General features: G+C 37.3%; 1 protein-coding gene across 5 annotated transcripts in view; it reads right to left on the bottom strand.

Moving 5' to 3' along the window:
* Positions 1-13,758, bottom strand: part of ATP8B1 (ATPase phospholipid transporting 8B1) — a 141,740-nt gene that overhangs the window by 38,614 nt on the left and 89,368 nt on the right. For all 5 annotated transcript variants that reach the window (XM_020994709.2, XM_020994698.2, XM_020994689.2 and 2 more), the window contains 9 exons: positions 9,438-9,510; positions 9,257-9,327; positions 5,478-5,560; positions 5,183-5,341; positions 4,935-5,023; positions 3,247-3,437; positions 1,413-1,621; positions 450-493; positions 68-224 (listed from right to left, as the gene is read on the bottom strand). In XM_020994709.2, the coding sequence (XP_020850368.1) occupies positions 68-224; positions 450-493; positions 1,413-1,621; positions 3,247-3,437; positions 4,935-5,023; positions 5,183-5,341; positions 5,478-5,560; positions 9,257-9,327; positions 9,438-9,510 (1,076 nt within the window). The remainder of the gene's footprint in view (positions 1-67; positions 225-449; positions 494-1,412; positions 1,622-3,246; positions 3,438-4,934; positions 5,024-5,182; positions 5,342-5,477; positions 5,561-9,256; positions 9,328-9,437; positions 9,511-13,758) is intronic.

Here is a 13,758-nt window from a genome sequence, read left to right as displayed (position 1 = left end):
GGTCTGCAGAGTAGATGATAAATTTTCAGGCTCTTCTTTTTTTTATGCCAGTGAAATGCTTACTTACCATCAGACCTATCCACCATGACAGTGTGACAAATTGCAAGCAAAAAGAAGAACTGTCGAACTTCAGACTCTTTCCCTGACTGGATTTGTTCAATCAGATAATGGTCATAAAACACAAGCTTTCCATCTGCATACGTATTCCAACTAAAATCGACTTCCTGGGGAGAAGGAAGAAAAAATGCTGAATGTGAAAATGCCAGGCTAAGAGCTTCAACGAAGCTTAAAGTTTCATTCTGAGCTACCTTTTTTTTTGCCTAGAAAACAATCATTGTGTAATTTAAATGTATTTTTAAACACACAGAAATGTTCTTAAGCTAATATCTGTTCCCAGGAAAAATGTCACCAACAAACAATCCTTCCTTGAAGGAAGTAAAAGAACTTACATCTGTCCTGCTGTGGTGATGCTGGGATGCATTTCTGTGGTCCCCTGAAATAAAAGCAAGTATTAAAATCACAAGGTAAGTGAATACTTGTGTGCAAAAAATATATATTTTTCCCATTTTTAAAGATGTGTTTTATGTATGTTTTATGGCTTTGCTAGTTTATAAATGTGCTTCTGTTTCTTCTGTTTCATTAAATTATAACCTTCTTGGAGGATCACATTTTTCAAAATAACATCACAAGACTTTGTTCAGTCTAATGCATTGGCCATAGAATGCAAGGTAGTATAACAGAAATAGCCCTACTCTATGAGACTGGATACACAGGTCATAAGAGTCTCAGCTTCGCTACTCATAAGCTGCATGCCTTTGGGCAAATCACTTGACTTCTTTTTATTTTAGTTTACTTATCTGTAAAATGGGAATATCTGTCCTACCTACTTTTCAGGATTACTGAATTGTATAAAAGTGCTTTGAAAAGTTTAAACCTATATGCAAACTTGGGGTATTGTGTTACATCATTAACTAAATTTAACCACCTACTTACTCCTTTTACCTGCCAGTGAATGGCATCATATTCCTGGGTGGTTGCTAAAACTCAGAGCAAGAAAGAGATCATGTTACTACCAAGTTTTCTCTTATCCCTTATGTTACTCTGTATAGAAGCATTTAGGTGGTCCAGTAGGTAAGAACATTAGTCTTGGAGTCAGGAAGATCTGAGTTCAAATCTGGCCTCAGACACTTACTGTGTGACACTAGGTAAGTCACTTACTCTCTTTCAGCCTCAGTTTCCCCATTTGTAGAATTATGATAATAACACCACCTACCTCCTAGGGTTGTTGTGAGGATCAACTGAGATAACATGCCACAGCACTACCTAAATGCCAGCTATTATTAACTACATCCAGTGCCGCCTAGAGCCCTATCCATAATACAATGTTCAGTGAAATAATGGCTAATACTCACCATATATTTGCCCGTTTATGCAGCACTTTTTAAACGTCATGATATTCTGGGTTAATGTTCCTGTCTTATCAGAGAAAACGTAATGAATCTGCCCAAGCTGTTCATTCAGCGTGGTTGTTCTAGCCTTTGCTGGTGTGTCCTTCTCAGGATAATACATTTGTAGGTCCCAGTTTATGAAATAACTCTGTCCAAGACGAATGATTTCAACACTAGAAAGAAAGAAAGAAAGAAAGAAAGAAAGAAAGAAAGAAAGAAAGAAAGAAAGAAAGAAAGAAAGAAAGAAAGAAAGGACTCTCATTGGATTGCTCAAATACAAACTTCAGACACTTGGTTTTCTTCTCTCTTTTCTATCTCCAGAACATCTTACTCATTGGTCTCTTTCTTTCTCCTCACACATGTGCCAGCCTGGTTCAAGCTTCCATCTCCTCTCCTATGGTCTTCTGGCTATTCCTCATACTAAGTACTCCATCTTTCATCTCAGTGAGTTAGTTGGCTGTCCCCCATTGCCTGAATTACACTTATTTGAATCTCTTATTACTTCCAGAACTCAGTTCAAACACCCCCTTCTCTATCAAACTTCTCCTGATCTCGTAGCTGCTTATTTCATCCCTGATTACCTTAATTTATTCTGTATATTTGTACATATCTTACATGTGTTTATTTATATATTGTTTCCCCATTAGAATGTAAGCTCCATGAGGACAGAAATTTATTTGCATCACCAGCACTTGGCATGTATATGTGAGGCACATAATAAGTGCTTAAAAAAATCTTATTAACAAAATGGTGTATGTACATAGTGTTTCCCCCTAGTAGACTGTGAACTCTCTGGCGATAGGAATTGTTTTATTCTTGCCTTTGTATCCGTCACACAAGTATATTGCTTAGCAGATGGTAGGCACTCAATAGATCCTTTCTGATTGATTGACTGATTAGCTATACGGCAATAACTTTCATTTTCCTCCAACTTAGTGTCATATAGATTCAACAAAGAAATGCCATCATCAGAGTATTACTGGAAGGAATGACGATCACTACTCCTTCTCCCTTCTCTTAAACTGTATCTAAGACAATTTATCTAGGGACAACCCATTCCTCAACTCAGATGGGGTGAGCAAAATAGAGCTGATCATATCGCAGAGCCAGAAAGCATACCTAAAGTATGCATTTCCAGGAGGTTTAAATGCCTTGGGATAAGTAAAGCCAAACAATGATTGATGAGCTGAAAAGGAAAGTTCCTTTGAAACTAGTGTTGCCAAAGTTAAAATATCTGAAATAAGAGACAGTAAGGGAATTTTTAAAAAGTTTACAGAGTCTAGAATTTTAAGTATGTATTACATAGAAACAAGAAAACGTTCAGAACCATCAGTGGCTAGGAAAAGGATGTCTCTAAAATTGCTGACAAAGAGGGAAAAATCAATTCCAGAAAAACAGAAATTCATGTATTCTCCTCATAAAGTGAAGAAACATTTCATTGGATTCATTCTCTTATTCTGTCTCTCTGTGTGTATGTGTCTTTTTCTGTTTGGGTCTCTTTCTCTTTCATCAAATACTGTGTACACCCATCTTGCTGCAATGTGTACTATGCCACATACCCCTAGGATGTAATTTTTTTTTAGAGAACTGTATTCTATCTATCTTCCTTAGCCCTTACCATGGTGTGCTCGGAATATACTTCAAAGCTCAACATATTGGGAGATTTTTCATAGGGGGAAAATGTTTTTTCTATCTCATGAGAGAGCATAAGTAAATTAGTATAAATGTCCATTTAATAATGAGTTGTATACTTTCTCATTAAGCTTAAAGCAAGAAATAAAAAAGGAAACTTCATTACCTGACATAGAGGGAGATGGGTACCATGGTGTTCAGAATGATGATGTAGCCCCAGAAATTAAGGAATCCACGATATGAAGGCGTATAGTCTTCTCCATCATATAGGTACCAAGAATAATTACCAACCTGTGCTTCCCAGTAAGCATGTCCAATAGCTAGACCAGCAGAAAGGAGTATAAGGACAACAAAAATCTAGAAAGTGAAACATTTTTACACGTATTACTCGGATCTTTCTTTGACCAGAGTGGGACCAGGCTAGATTCCTAGTCCTGTCTACTTAAAAAGCTTTGCTTATTCCCTTATTTATAAATGTTTGAAACATCTGTACACACTAACAAAAATACGTAAAACAGTACCAGAACACTTTCCTTTAAGGTTTCACTTGGTTTCTTTAATGATTGTTAATAGTATCTGATTTGCACTCCCCCCAAAAAATTGTCTGCAAAAATTATTATTAACAAAACTTTGTTGTTGATCAGTTGTTTAGGCATGTTTGACCCTTTGTGACCCCACAGACCATACTGTCCATGCGATTTTTTTTTTTAGGCAATTGGGGTTAAGTGACTTGCCTAGGATCACACAGCTAGTAAGTGTCAAGTGTTTGGTCAGAGGCTGAATTTGAACTCAGATCCTTCTGACTCCAGGGCCAGTGCTCTATCCACTTCACCTAGCTGCCCCACATGGGATTTTCTTGGCAAAGATACTGAAATGGTTTGCCATTTCACTCTCCAGTGGATTAAGGCAAACAGAGGTTAAATGATTTGCCCAGGGTCACACAGCTAGTATGTATCTGAGGCCAGATTTGAACTCGGGCTTTCCTGACTCCAGGCCCAGCATACTATCCACTGAGCCATATATCCACTCCTATAAACAGAAATTTACTGAAATATAATCCTGCACTAATAGAAGTGACCCTAGATTCTCAAAAGCTATACCCATGAGGCATAAATTCTTTCCAGTATGGAAAGGTTTGGTGGAAAGGGCATCTAGATAGTACAGAGAATAGAGCTCTGGACCTGGATTCAGACAGACCTGATTTCAAACCCAGCCTCAGATATTTACTAGTTGTGTGACTCTGAGTAAGTCACCTATCCTCTATCTACCCCAGTTTCTTCAATTGTAAAATGTGGATAATAATAGCACCTACCTCCCAGGGTTGTTGTGAGGATTAAATGAGCTAATTTGGTAAAGTGCTTAGCACAGTATCTGGCACATTCTAGGTGCTATATAAATGCTAGTTATTATTCATTATTAAAGGTCCAATATTGTCTGTACTAAGTTTAGACAGGCTCCTAAGAAGGAGGCTGGTCAACAGATAATGAATTTTTTTTGGCCATGGCAACTCATGAAGACTACCTACTGTCTCATCTACTAAGATGTACAGGGTAGATTATGAAACAGGGTGAACTCCCATATCACAGAACTTCTTCTCCAAAGAATAATATGTTGAGAACTAAAAGAATCTTAGAGGTTTTTAAGCCCAATCTCCTCATTTTGTAGATAAGGAAACTGGAGTGGAGAGGTGAAGTTAACTCCTCTAAGCTCACCCTGATAGCAAGTGGCAGAGAGGGAGTATGGAACAAAGTCCTCTGACCCAAAACTCAATGATCTTTTCATTTCTAAATATTGTTTTTTAAATTACTAGTATAACAAGCTAGCTTTTTGCGCAATGAAATAAAAATATTTTACCGTATAAACCATGTAGTTCATCAAGTCATCAATTTTAGTCCTTTTAAACCTGGTCTTCCCACTGTTTTTCATGATTTTGGTGTCAGCTCCTGAAAACACCCAAAATTCAATGCGATCAAAATATGAAAAATAAGTTACATATGTGCTCATTCTTATGTTTTTGATGTTGAATAGGCAGGGAGGAAATAGCTTGTGCTTCATTTCTATTATTCACTCCAGGTTCTTAATGACATGAGAAAATAAAGTACCTGCAAAAATGACCAAGCCATGGCAAAAATCAGTATTTCTAATCACACAGCCTCGCAGCAAAATTTTATCTGCATCCAAAGAGTAACTTGTGTTTCTCCAGAATAGTGTTCCTGTAAACTTATCTAGTCGGTTATTCGGTTCTTCACATTCAATGAAACCTAGATTGAAGGGAAAAATTTCAATCTATGCAAATGTTTAAATGTAGCATTTTGTACAAAAGTGATTATTTTTGGAAATTTTAGAAATAGTAGCTAGCTATCAAAATCGCAGCCAGAAGAACTATTTTGTACAAACCATCAAATGCTGCCAATGCACTCTCTTTTTGGAGATAGCGATCTGTTACTTCAAGCGACATTTTGAACTTCAAATTTGTTTCTCTAGAGGGAAAAATTAAAACAAACAAAAACACTTAGTTGGACCAAATTGGTCATTTAAATGCAGATACACTCACAAAGGAAAACAGCAGTAAAAAATCATTTAAACCTGACGTTACTTTATTACTTAGTCATATTCTTTCTGTGTTATGAATCAGTAACTAATACTCTTAACTGGTAGATTTCCAGCGGCTTACATGGTCATGTACCCTAGGTCTGGTCCTATTTTCTAATTCCCATTTTAATTGGAAGCTTTGGAGAGAGGAGAAGTAAATGGTTCACTGAACTGGAGCCAAATCTTTGGCATACTAATACCTGATTCCCTTTGTAAATAGCTTTCTCTGGGCTAATATATGGACAAACATTTGAACATTTCAAACTATCAACTCACCAGACTCACCAGTTAGTCAGCTGCAACTTTCTCTCTACCACCTACCTGCTTGGTTGATGAAGCCTGCTGTTTCTTCTATTTATCCCAAATGCTGAGGATCCCTTTTAAACTAAACTTTTAACATTTTGTCACATTTATTAGGTATGCAATTGGGATGGGGCTTGTTTGGCTCTATTATAAAAAATGAAACTCAATGATTTCCTATCATAATTAGAAATGAAATAATTTTGGGGGGGCTCATTTCACCTGACTTCACATTTTCCTTCATATTTACACCAAACCAAAATATAATATATTCTGAAAGCTGGGAAAGGCACTAAAAACATATGGAAAAGGCATAGGTCCACACAACTTTGCAATGAAATATGCTTTTTACCTTCTAGCAACATCTCATAAAGGATTTTGTTTCAAAGTTTCCACAAATATTAACTCATTTAATTCTGCCTATTAAGCAGGTGGCTGATTGGCCTTAATATATTTTAATAGGTAGGTCATGAGAACCTTCTTCATGTTTATAAGCATCTTTTTCTGTTTTTCTTTTTAAAGAGCTTAGCCAGCATTAATTAATTAATTAATTCATTAATTAGTTGCTTTTTGGTGAGGTAATTGGGGTTAAATTACTTTGTCCAGGGTCACCCAGCTAGTAAGTGTCAAATGTCTGAAGCCGGATTTGAACTCAGGTCCTCCCAACTCCAAGGCTGGAGCTCTATCCACTGCACCACCTAGCTGCCCCACCAAGGAGTATCTTTTTCAAAAGATTTCTACTCAATTACTAAAAAGTGAAATTATCCACATATGCTATCTCATTTGATCCTCCAGAATCACAGGATTTAATATTGGAAGGGACCTTAGCAGCCATTTTATTCAATCCACACCTGAAAAACATCTCCACTGTAATGTCTTGGTGAATGGTTTTCCAGCCTCTGCTTGTAGACGGATCTCCAAGGAGGAGCAACCCAACAATAAAGTATTAATTTACAAATAACTAAAAAAAATGAGACAGGTTTACAGAGTGAAGTGGACAGGTCACCTCAGCCTCTCCCGTGCTCAGGAAGACTCCCTCTCTACAGAGTATGCACTACAGAAAACAGAGAAAAAATGAGCGTTTGCTACACAGCCTGTTTGGCAGCAGCTCGTTCCACTTCTGCACAGCTTTAAATGTTAGAATATCTCCTGTCATCTACCCTAAAGTGGCTCCTTTACACCTCCCATCCATTGTTCCTGGTTCTACCCTGAGGTGAAACAGAACAAACCTAATTCTTCTTTCATCTATCAGCCCTTCAAATACTTGAAGCCAGCTTATCATGTCCTTCCTGGGTCTTCTCTTTTCCAGACTGTAAATCCCTAGTTCCTTCAAGCAATTTCCAGTTGACATGGACTCAAGGCCCTTCATCATCCTGGTCATCAGGAGGGCAAGACACAACAGTGAGAAATAATTTTGGCTATACAGATGTGTGCTAGGACTCTTTGCTGCTAAAGGCAGATCAGCTAAGAAATTCTTGACTTTCTTTAATAACTGTTTCTTCATTAAGAAGCAGAGGAAACAACAAAAAGAAGTTATATTCTGGATCTCATTCTGATGTGTAAAGAATATCTTTCTGTTGAAGGAAAAGTGACCAGAGCCTTGAGAGGAACTAGTCATGGGGCGCAGCTAGGTGGCACAGTGGATAGAGTGGAGTCAGGAGGACCTGAGTTCAAATCCGGCCTCAGACGCTTGATACTTATTAGCTGTGTGACCCTGCGCAAGTCACTTAACCCTGACTGCCTCATCAAAAAGCCAAAAAAACAAAAAGAGCAGAGGAACTGGTCATGGGATGCTAGATAAGGAGGGGAATTGCCACATACACTCTAGGATTTGGTGTGCGCTTCGGAGTTCAGAGTAAGCATAGGTTCTCAATGCCTAAGGGCCTAGAGGGAAAATTAACTCAAGATAAATAGGATATTCTCAAAAATGAAAATGAAATTTTGATAATGACATAAACTATCCCACTAAGAAAAGGGGAGTCTTTTCTGGTTGTCCTGGGGACAAAAAGGAAGCTGAATGAAGAGACAGAATTACAGGATGATGTTGATGAGACAGTGAGGATTGAAAAAGCAGCTGAACTGTTCTTAATTTCCACTTTCTCTACTTTGGAAAATGACCCACAGACTAGGAAGTACAGAACCAAAATTTTCAAGAGGTAGCTGAAACCCAGGAAAAGTAAGGAGGTTGTAAGAGCATGTACCTGCCCTCAAACAGGGTGTGGGACAACACGTAAAAGAGGGTGACCAGGGTGGCTAAGGATCTGAAAATTGTGTCAAAAGAGCAGTAGCTGAAGAATCTGCAGTTGTGTAGCCAGAAACACAGAACAATTAGAGATAACTTGATAGCTATCTTCAAGTATTTGAAGACAATGATCATGTAGAAGGAGAATTATACTCATTTTGGGTGGCTTCCATGGGTGAAACTAGGAGTCATGAGTAAAAAGGGGTTTGGGGGAGGAGGAGAGAGGTTCTGGACCTGTGATTTCATTTATATAAAGCACTCCCAATAAATAACTTCCCTCCATCCATGAAAATCAGCAACTTGTCTATAATTTTTAGTCTTAAAAGAGTAGCCTGGGACACTAAGAGGTTATATGACAATCCAGAATCACACAGCCAGTATATATCAGAAGTAGGGATTGAACCCAGATCTTCTTAACTCCAAGGATGGTCCTCTGTTCATGATACCCTCTCAACTTAAGAGTTAGAAGACCAAATGAGGTTAGAGTTCTACATTTGCCAAGAAGAAAGTTACATCAAGGCAAATATTCATTTAATAGATGAGAAAAATTATTAATAATTTATCAGTTCAAAAGTGGAATGGGCTGTTTTAGGAGACAATTCCTTGTCTGTGGATATCTGTAAGAGGAGGCCAAATGACTAATTACTGAGTATGTATTGTTTAGGGGAATTCCTGTTCAGGTAGTAGGGGCTAGATCACAAGATAGCTGAGGTCCATTCCATAAACCTATGGAATTGGACCTATGGACCATCAAACTCTATGATTCTGACCTTATTTTAGAGATGAGGCAACTGAGGATTGGGAAAATGGAAGCAAATTGGCCAAGTTCCCAGTGTTGGAAAGTGGCAAAGCTGGAACTAGACTCTAGGTCTTTCAACTTCATATTCAAGATCCATTTCAATACACATGACAGTCTTGGAACAGGTGATTTCAATATACACATGTATATGTAAGTAAAAATGCATATATGTATATAAAAAACCTGCCATATTTGCACTGCAATGCTTTAAATGAAGTGACCTTTCAAAAGATATATCCTTACCCATCTAATTCAGCAGTTTCTACATAACAGAGGCTGTTAGGCTCTGAGCTGGACAGGAGGAGAATGTCAGCCTAGTCAAAACAATAAACACAAGTTAACATATTAAATATCAAATGAAACTATACCAAAGGTCAAAGATTCAGGAAAATTTGGATGAAATGAAGAAAACTTGTTCACTTACAGGAATGAAGTCATTTTTTTTCAGACGAATGACATCTCCAACTTGAACCTCTTTCCATTTTGCAATTTTGAACCTAAAATAGTATTTGAAATATTAACAATTATTCATTTAAATATTCATGTTATAAAATTATGATATCAAAAATATAGAAAAGCAACTTAGAATTGGCATTAGGAATACTTAGAACTCTGAAATGTGTGGGCACTATGAATTATGGTGGAAAAATCTTCAGTTTTAAACTAAAATATATTTTATTGGTGTCACAGAGATAAGAAATCATGGAAGTAATATTAGCTTACCTTTAGCTGGCATCTTCAGATGCTGTAACAAAGTGTTAATTAAGGGGTCACAATAAGGATTGGCTTATGGAACCTCTACTCTATTGATGGATTTTTAAGGAGCTACAACTTTTCAGGTTCTTCCTAATCTAGACTATCCCAGCAAGTAGATGTACTATTTGTTTCCATTCTTTTTTTGTTTTTTGTTTTGGTTAGGCAATGGAGTTAAGTGACTTGCCCAGGGTCACACAGCTAGTAAGTGTCAAGTGTCTGAGGCTGGATCTGAACTCAGGTCCTCCTGACTCCAGGGCTGGTGCTCTATCCACTATTTATTTCCGTTCTTGATTCCTCCATTGCCTACTTTAGAATATCACTGAACCTAGAATCTCATGTTCCTTACCAAGTTCATCTAGCCATAAGCCATATATACACTAGAATACCCAACTCAACAGAGATTGGTCCTCCTTTAAAGGAAGAATTACCTAAAATTCAGTCCTTTATATTTTAGTAGCACTACCTGAGGTACAATACTGTAGACTCCAAATGTCCATTTGTGTATTGAATGTTTTGTCTTAAACTTTAGTATTTTGCAACTCAAATCTAGTCACAGTTGTCTGTAGCTCTTATTGACCCACCATCTACAAAGGGAGCCTCTGCTTAACAATGAAAGATTTCAGGGAACCAATTACTGAGAGAGTAAAATGCTCTTTGTTTTTTTAAGCAAACAGCCATTATTCTAATCTGAGTGGGTATACTTTATTTGTGGGAACTGAGGAAGCATGAGATGCTTAGATTCCAAAAACTGAGTCCAGAACCCCTCTCAGTTCCAAACTTGCACCACACAGAAAGTTCCAAATTCAATTTCAAATAAGTCTGAATTTGGAAGAATTTTTAAATATACAGTAATTCAGTGTATGAATTTTGGAAACAGAGGATTAGTAACAATTCATATTTCATGAATCCCATGAAATTTAACAAGTTCACTCTAGAACCAAGTATTAGAAGCAAAAATGTGGTTTCATTATTAATTTCTGACTAAAATGCACATAAACAGAAAATCTCATTATGTTGATATTTCTAACTAGGATTTACAACATGATCTATAATTTAAGGGTTTTTAAAATTTGGCTTTAATTGATTTGATTTTACCTATTAAATAAGAAATCAACAAGAATTTGCTAATAAGCATCTTTTATGAGCCCTGGATCATGCCAGCCGCTGGTGACACAAAGACAAAATAATGAATAATAATGATGATGATGATGATGATGGTGACATTAGCTAGCATTTAAATACTGCCTACTATATGCCAGGTACTTTACAAATATCTCATTTAACCAGTGAAAGAATATTTAACTGCAAAGCATTTACAATCTGTACAGGAAAAGCAACATATAATATGTAGATAAACATGAAATATATGTAACATAGATAATTTTGGGAGAAAGTCACAAGCAGTTGAGGGGATCAGGAATTGTTTCATGGATTAAGTGGTACTTGACCTGAACTTTGAAGGAAGTTAGGGTTCTAAGAGGCAGAGAGGAAGATGGAATGCATCTTAGGCATGAGGGACAGCCATTGCAAAGTCATGGGAATGCAAGTGCCATGTGTGAAAAACAGTAAGGGCAGTTTGGTTGGACCTTGGTGACCATGAAGTGGAGTAATGCATAACAAAGCTAAAAAAGTAAAGTCAGGACTGGTTGTAAAGAGTTTTAAATGCCAAACAAAGGCATTTGATTCTAGAGGTAATAAAGAACAACTAGAGTATATTTAGTAGGGGAAAGACATAGACCTGCACTTTAGAAAAATCACTTTGACAGCTGAATGAAGGTTGTAATGGTGTAGGGAGAAATTTGAAGCAGGGAGACCCAATTAAGAGGCAACTGCAATAGTTCAGCTGAGAGGTGATGAGGACCTGAACTAGGGTAGTAGTTATATGAGTACAGATATGGGGACAGATGTGAAAGGTACCACAGAGAGAAATGACAAGATTAGGCAACTGATTAGAAGTGAGAGTGAAGTGTTAAGTATAGCACCAAGATTGCTGACCCAAGTAAATGAAAGGATAGTGGAGACCTAGACACAAATAAGGCATTCTGAAAGAAGGATGGGTTGAGGGAGGGAGAAAATGAGTTCTGTTTTGGACATGCTGAGATTGAGTAGTCCATGGAACATCCAGTTCAAAGTGTCCAATATGTATTTGGTGATATGTAACTGGAGCTGAGGAAAGGGACTGGGGCCGGATGCACAAATCTGAGTCATCAGAATACAGATGATCATAGAACTCATGTGAGCTGATGAGAGATAATATGGAGAGAGAAGAAGAGAGGGCACAGGACAGAGTCTAATCATGATATCAATTATGATTTAGCAAAAAAAAAAGAGAGAGAGAAATAAGTGGTGGACAGATGGGAGGAGAGCCAAGATAAAGCAGTATCACAAAAACTCGGAGGTCAGCAAGTATCCAAGAGAAAAGGGTGATCAACAGTATTAAATGCTGCAGAGAGGTCACGAAGGACCTTGGCCACTGGACTAAATATCTAGAAGAATAGTAGTAACTTTGGAGAGAATAGTTTCAGTTGGGTGATAACCAAATTACAAAGGCTTGGGAAGAAAATGAGAGGAAAGGAAATACAAATAGAAGTAATGAGTAGGGGAAAGCCATAGACCTACACTTTAGAGAAAACACCTTGGCAGCTGAGTGAAGGTTGCATTGGTGTAGGGAGAAACTTGAAGCAGGAAGACCCAATTGAGGGAATTGAAGTGCGAATTTTCTAGAAGTTTGGCTGAGAAAAGAAAGAGAGATATTGGATGTTAGTTAAAAAGATAGTAGTTTCTAGAGAGAGAGCCGTCATTCTTCTCCCCCCCCCCCCCCCCCCCCCGCTAAGGATGGAGAAGACTTGGGCATGTTTGCTGGCAGCAGGGAGAGATCAATGGTAACAGATAGATAAGAGATAACTGTAGGAGACACTTGTTGGAGAATATTGAAGGGGACAGCCAACAGGATCTAGATTTGTCAATGAATTTGGAGAGAGTGAACCTCAAAGAAGAAGAGTTTGCTGAGAGATGTCAGCAGAGTGAGATTCTGGAAATAGCAAAGGGGATCAAAGAATATTCTAAATTGAAGTAAACAGCTACTTAACACTTTGATGTTTTATGTCTTGGGTTAGAATTCAGAAAGTCTTTAAAACAAAAATGAACAAATCAATTCTTCCACGTTTACCACTTGTTTCTAATTAAATTGTTTCTAATATTCCACTGAGGTTATACGGGAGCAATTCATATTACAGGCAATCCCTGACTTATAAATACTTCATCTATTAACAACTCAAAAATAAACCCTCTCTCTCATAGCTGCCACTGAAGATTCTAACTTCCTTTTTCTCCCCAGGATCAGATGGTAGTCTCAGGGTTGGTGTTTATTTTGACAGAATTTCAGTTATATAAGTTTAAAAAAACGGCCTTTTGTGGGCTAGTCTGGGAACCTTATCACCACTTTTTAATACTTTTTTTTCAATTAATAAGCATTCATTTTCCTTTCTCTACCTCTCCCTCCCATTAAAAAAAAGGGAAAAAACCTTTTGTAACAAATATGCATAGTTAAACAAAACAAATTCCCACATTGGCCATATCTGAAAATGTACATCTCATCTTGAATGCACAACCTCATCATCACTTGTAACAATTTTCCTATAGAAAAATGCATTCTGAGTTCTAAATAAATGACTTACAAATATACCTTTCAAACACAATCATTCACATGTTAAAGACTGTACTTCCTGTTAACCTGTAATGCACTGATTCACAACCAGTGAAAAAGTTGTCTAAACATGTGCTTTTCTACTAATAGGTATCTTCACATTAACATCTGACACTGTGGAAATGTAACACAAAAGACAAAAACATAAAACCAATGATTCCTTCCATGTCTTGCTTCACAAAAAACAAAACAAAACAAAAAAACCTGAGGCCATTTTCAAAGGACTTTCTTTTCTCCTCTCCTAATCTCATGTCACTCCACTATCCTACCCTACTATCTCCTC

This window comes from Phascolarctos cinereus, unplaced genomic scaffold, assembly GCF_003287225.1.
Source record: "Phascolarctos cinereus isolate Bilbo 61053 unplaced genomic scaffold, phaCin_HiC Scaffold_4;HRSCAF=312, whole genome shotgun sequence".
Lineage (NCBI taxonomy): Eukaryota > Metazoa > Chordata > Mammalia > Diprotodontia > Phascolarctidae > Phascolarctos > Phascolarctos cinereus.
This window is presented reverse-complemented; position numbering and strand designations above follow the sequence as displayed.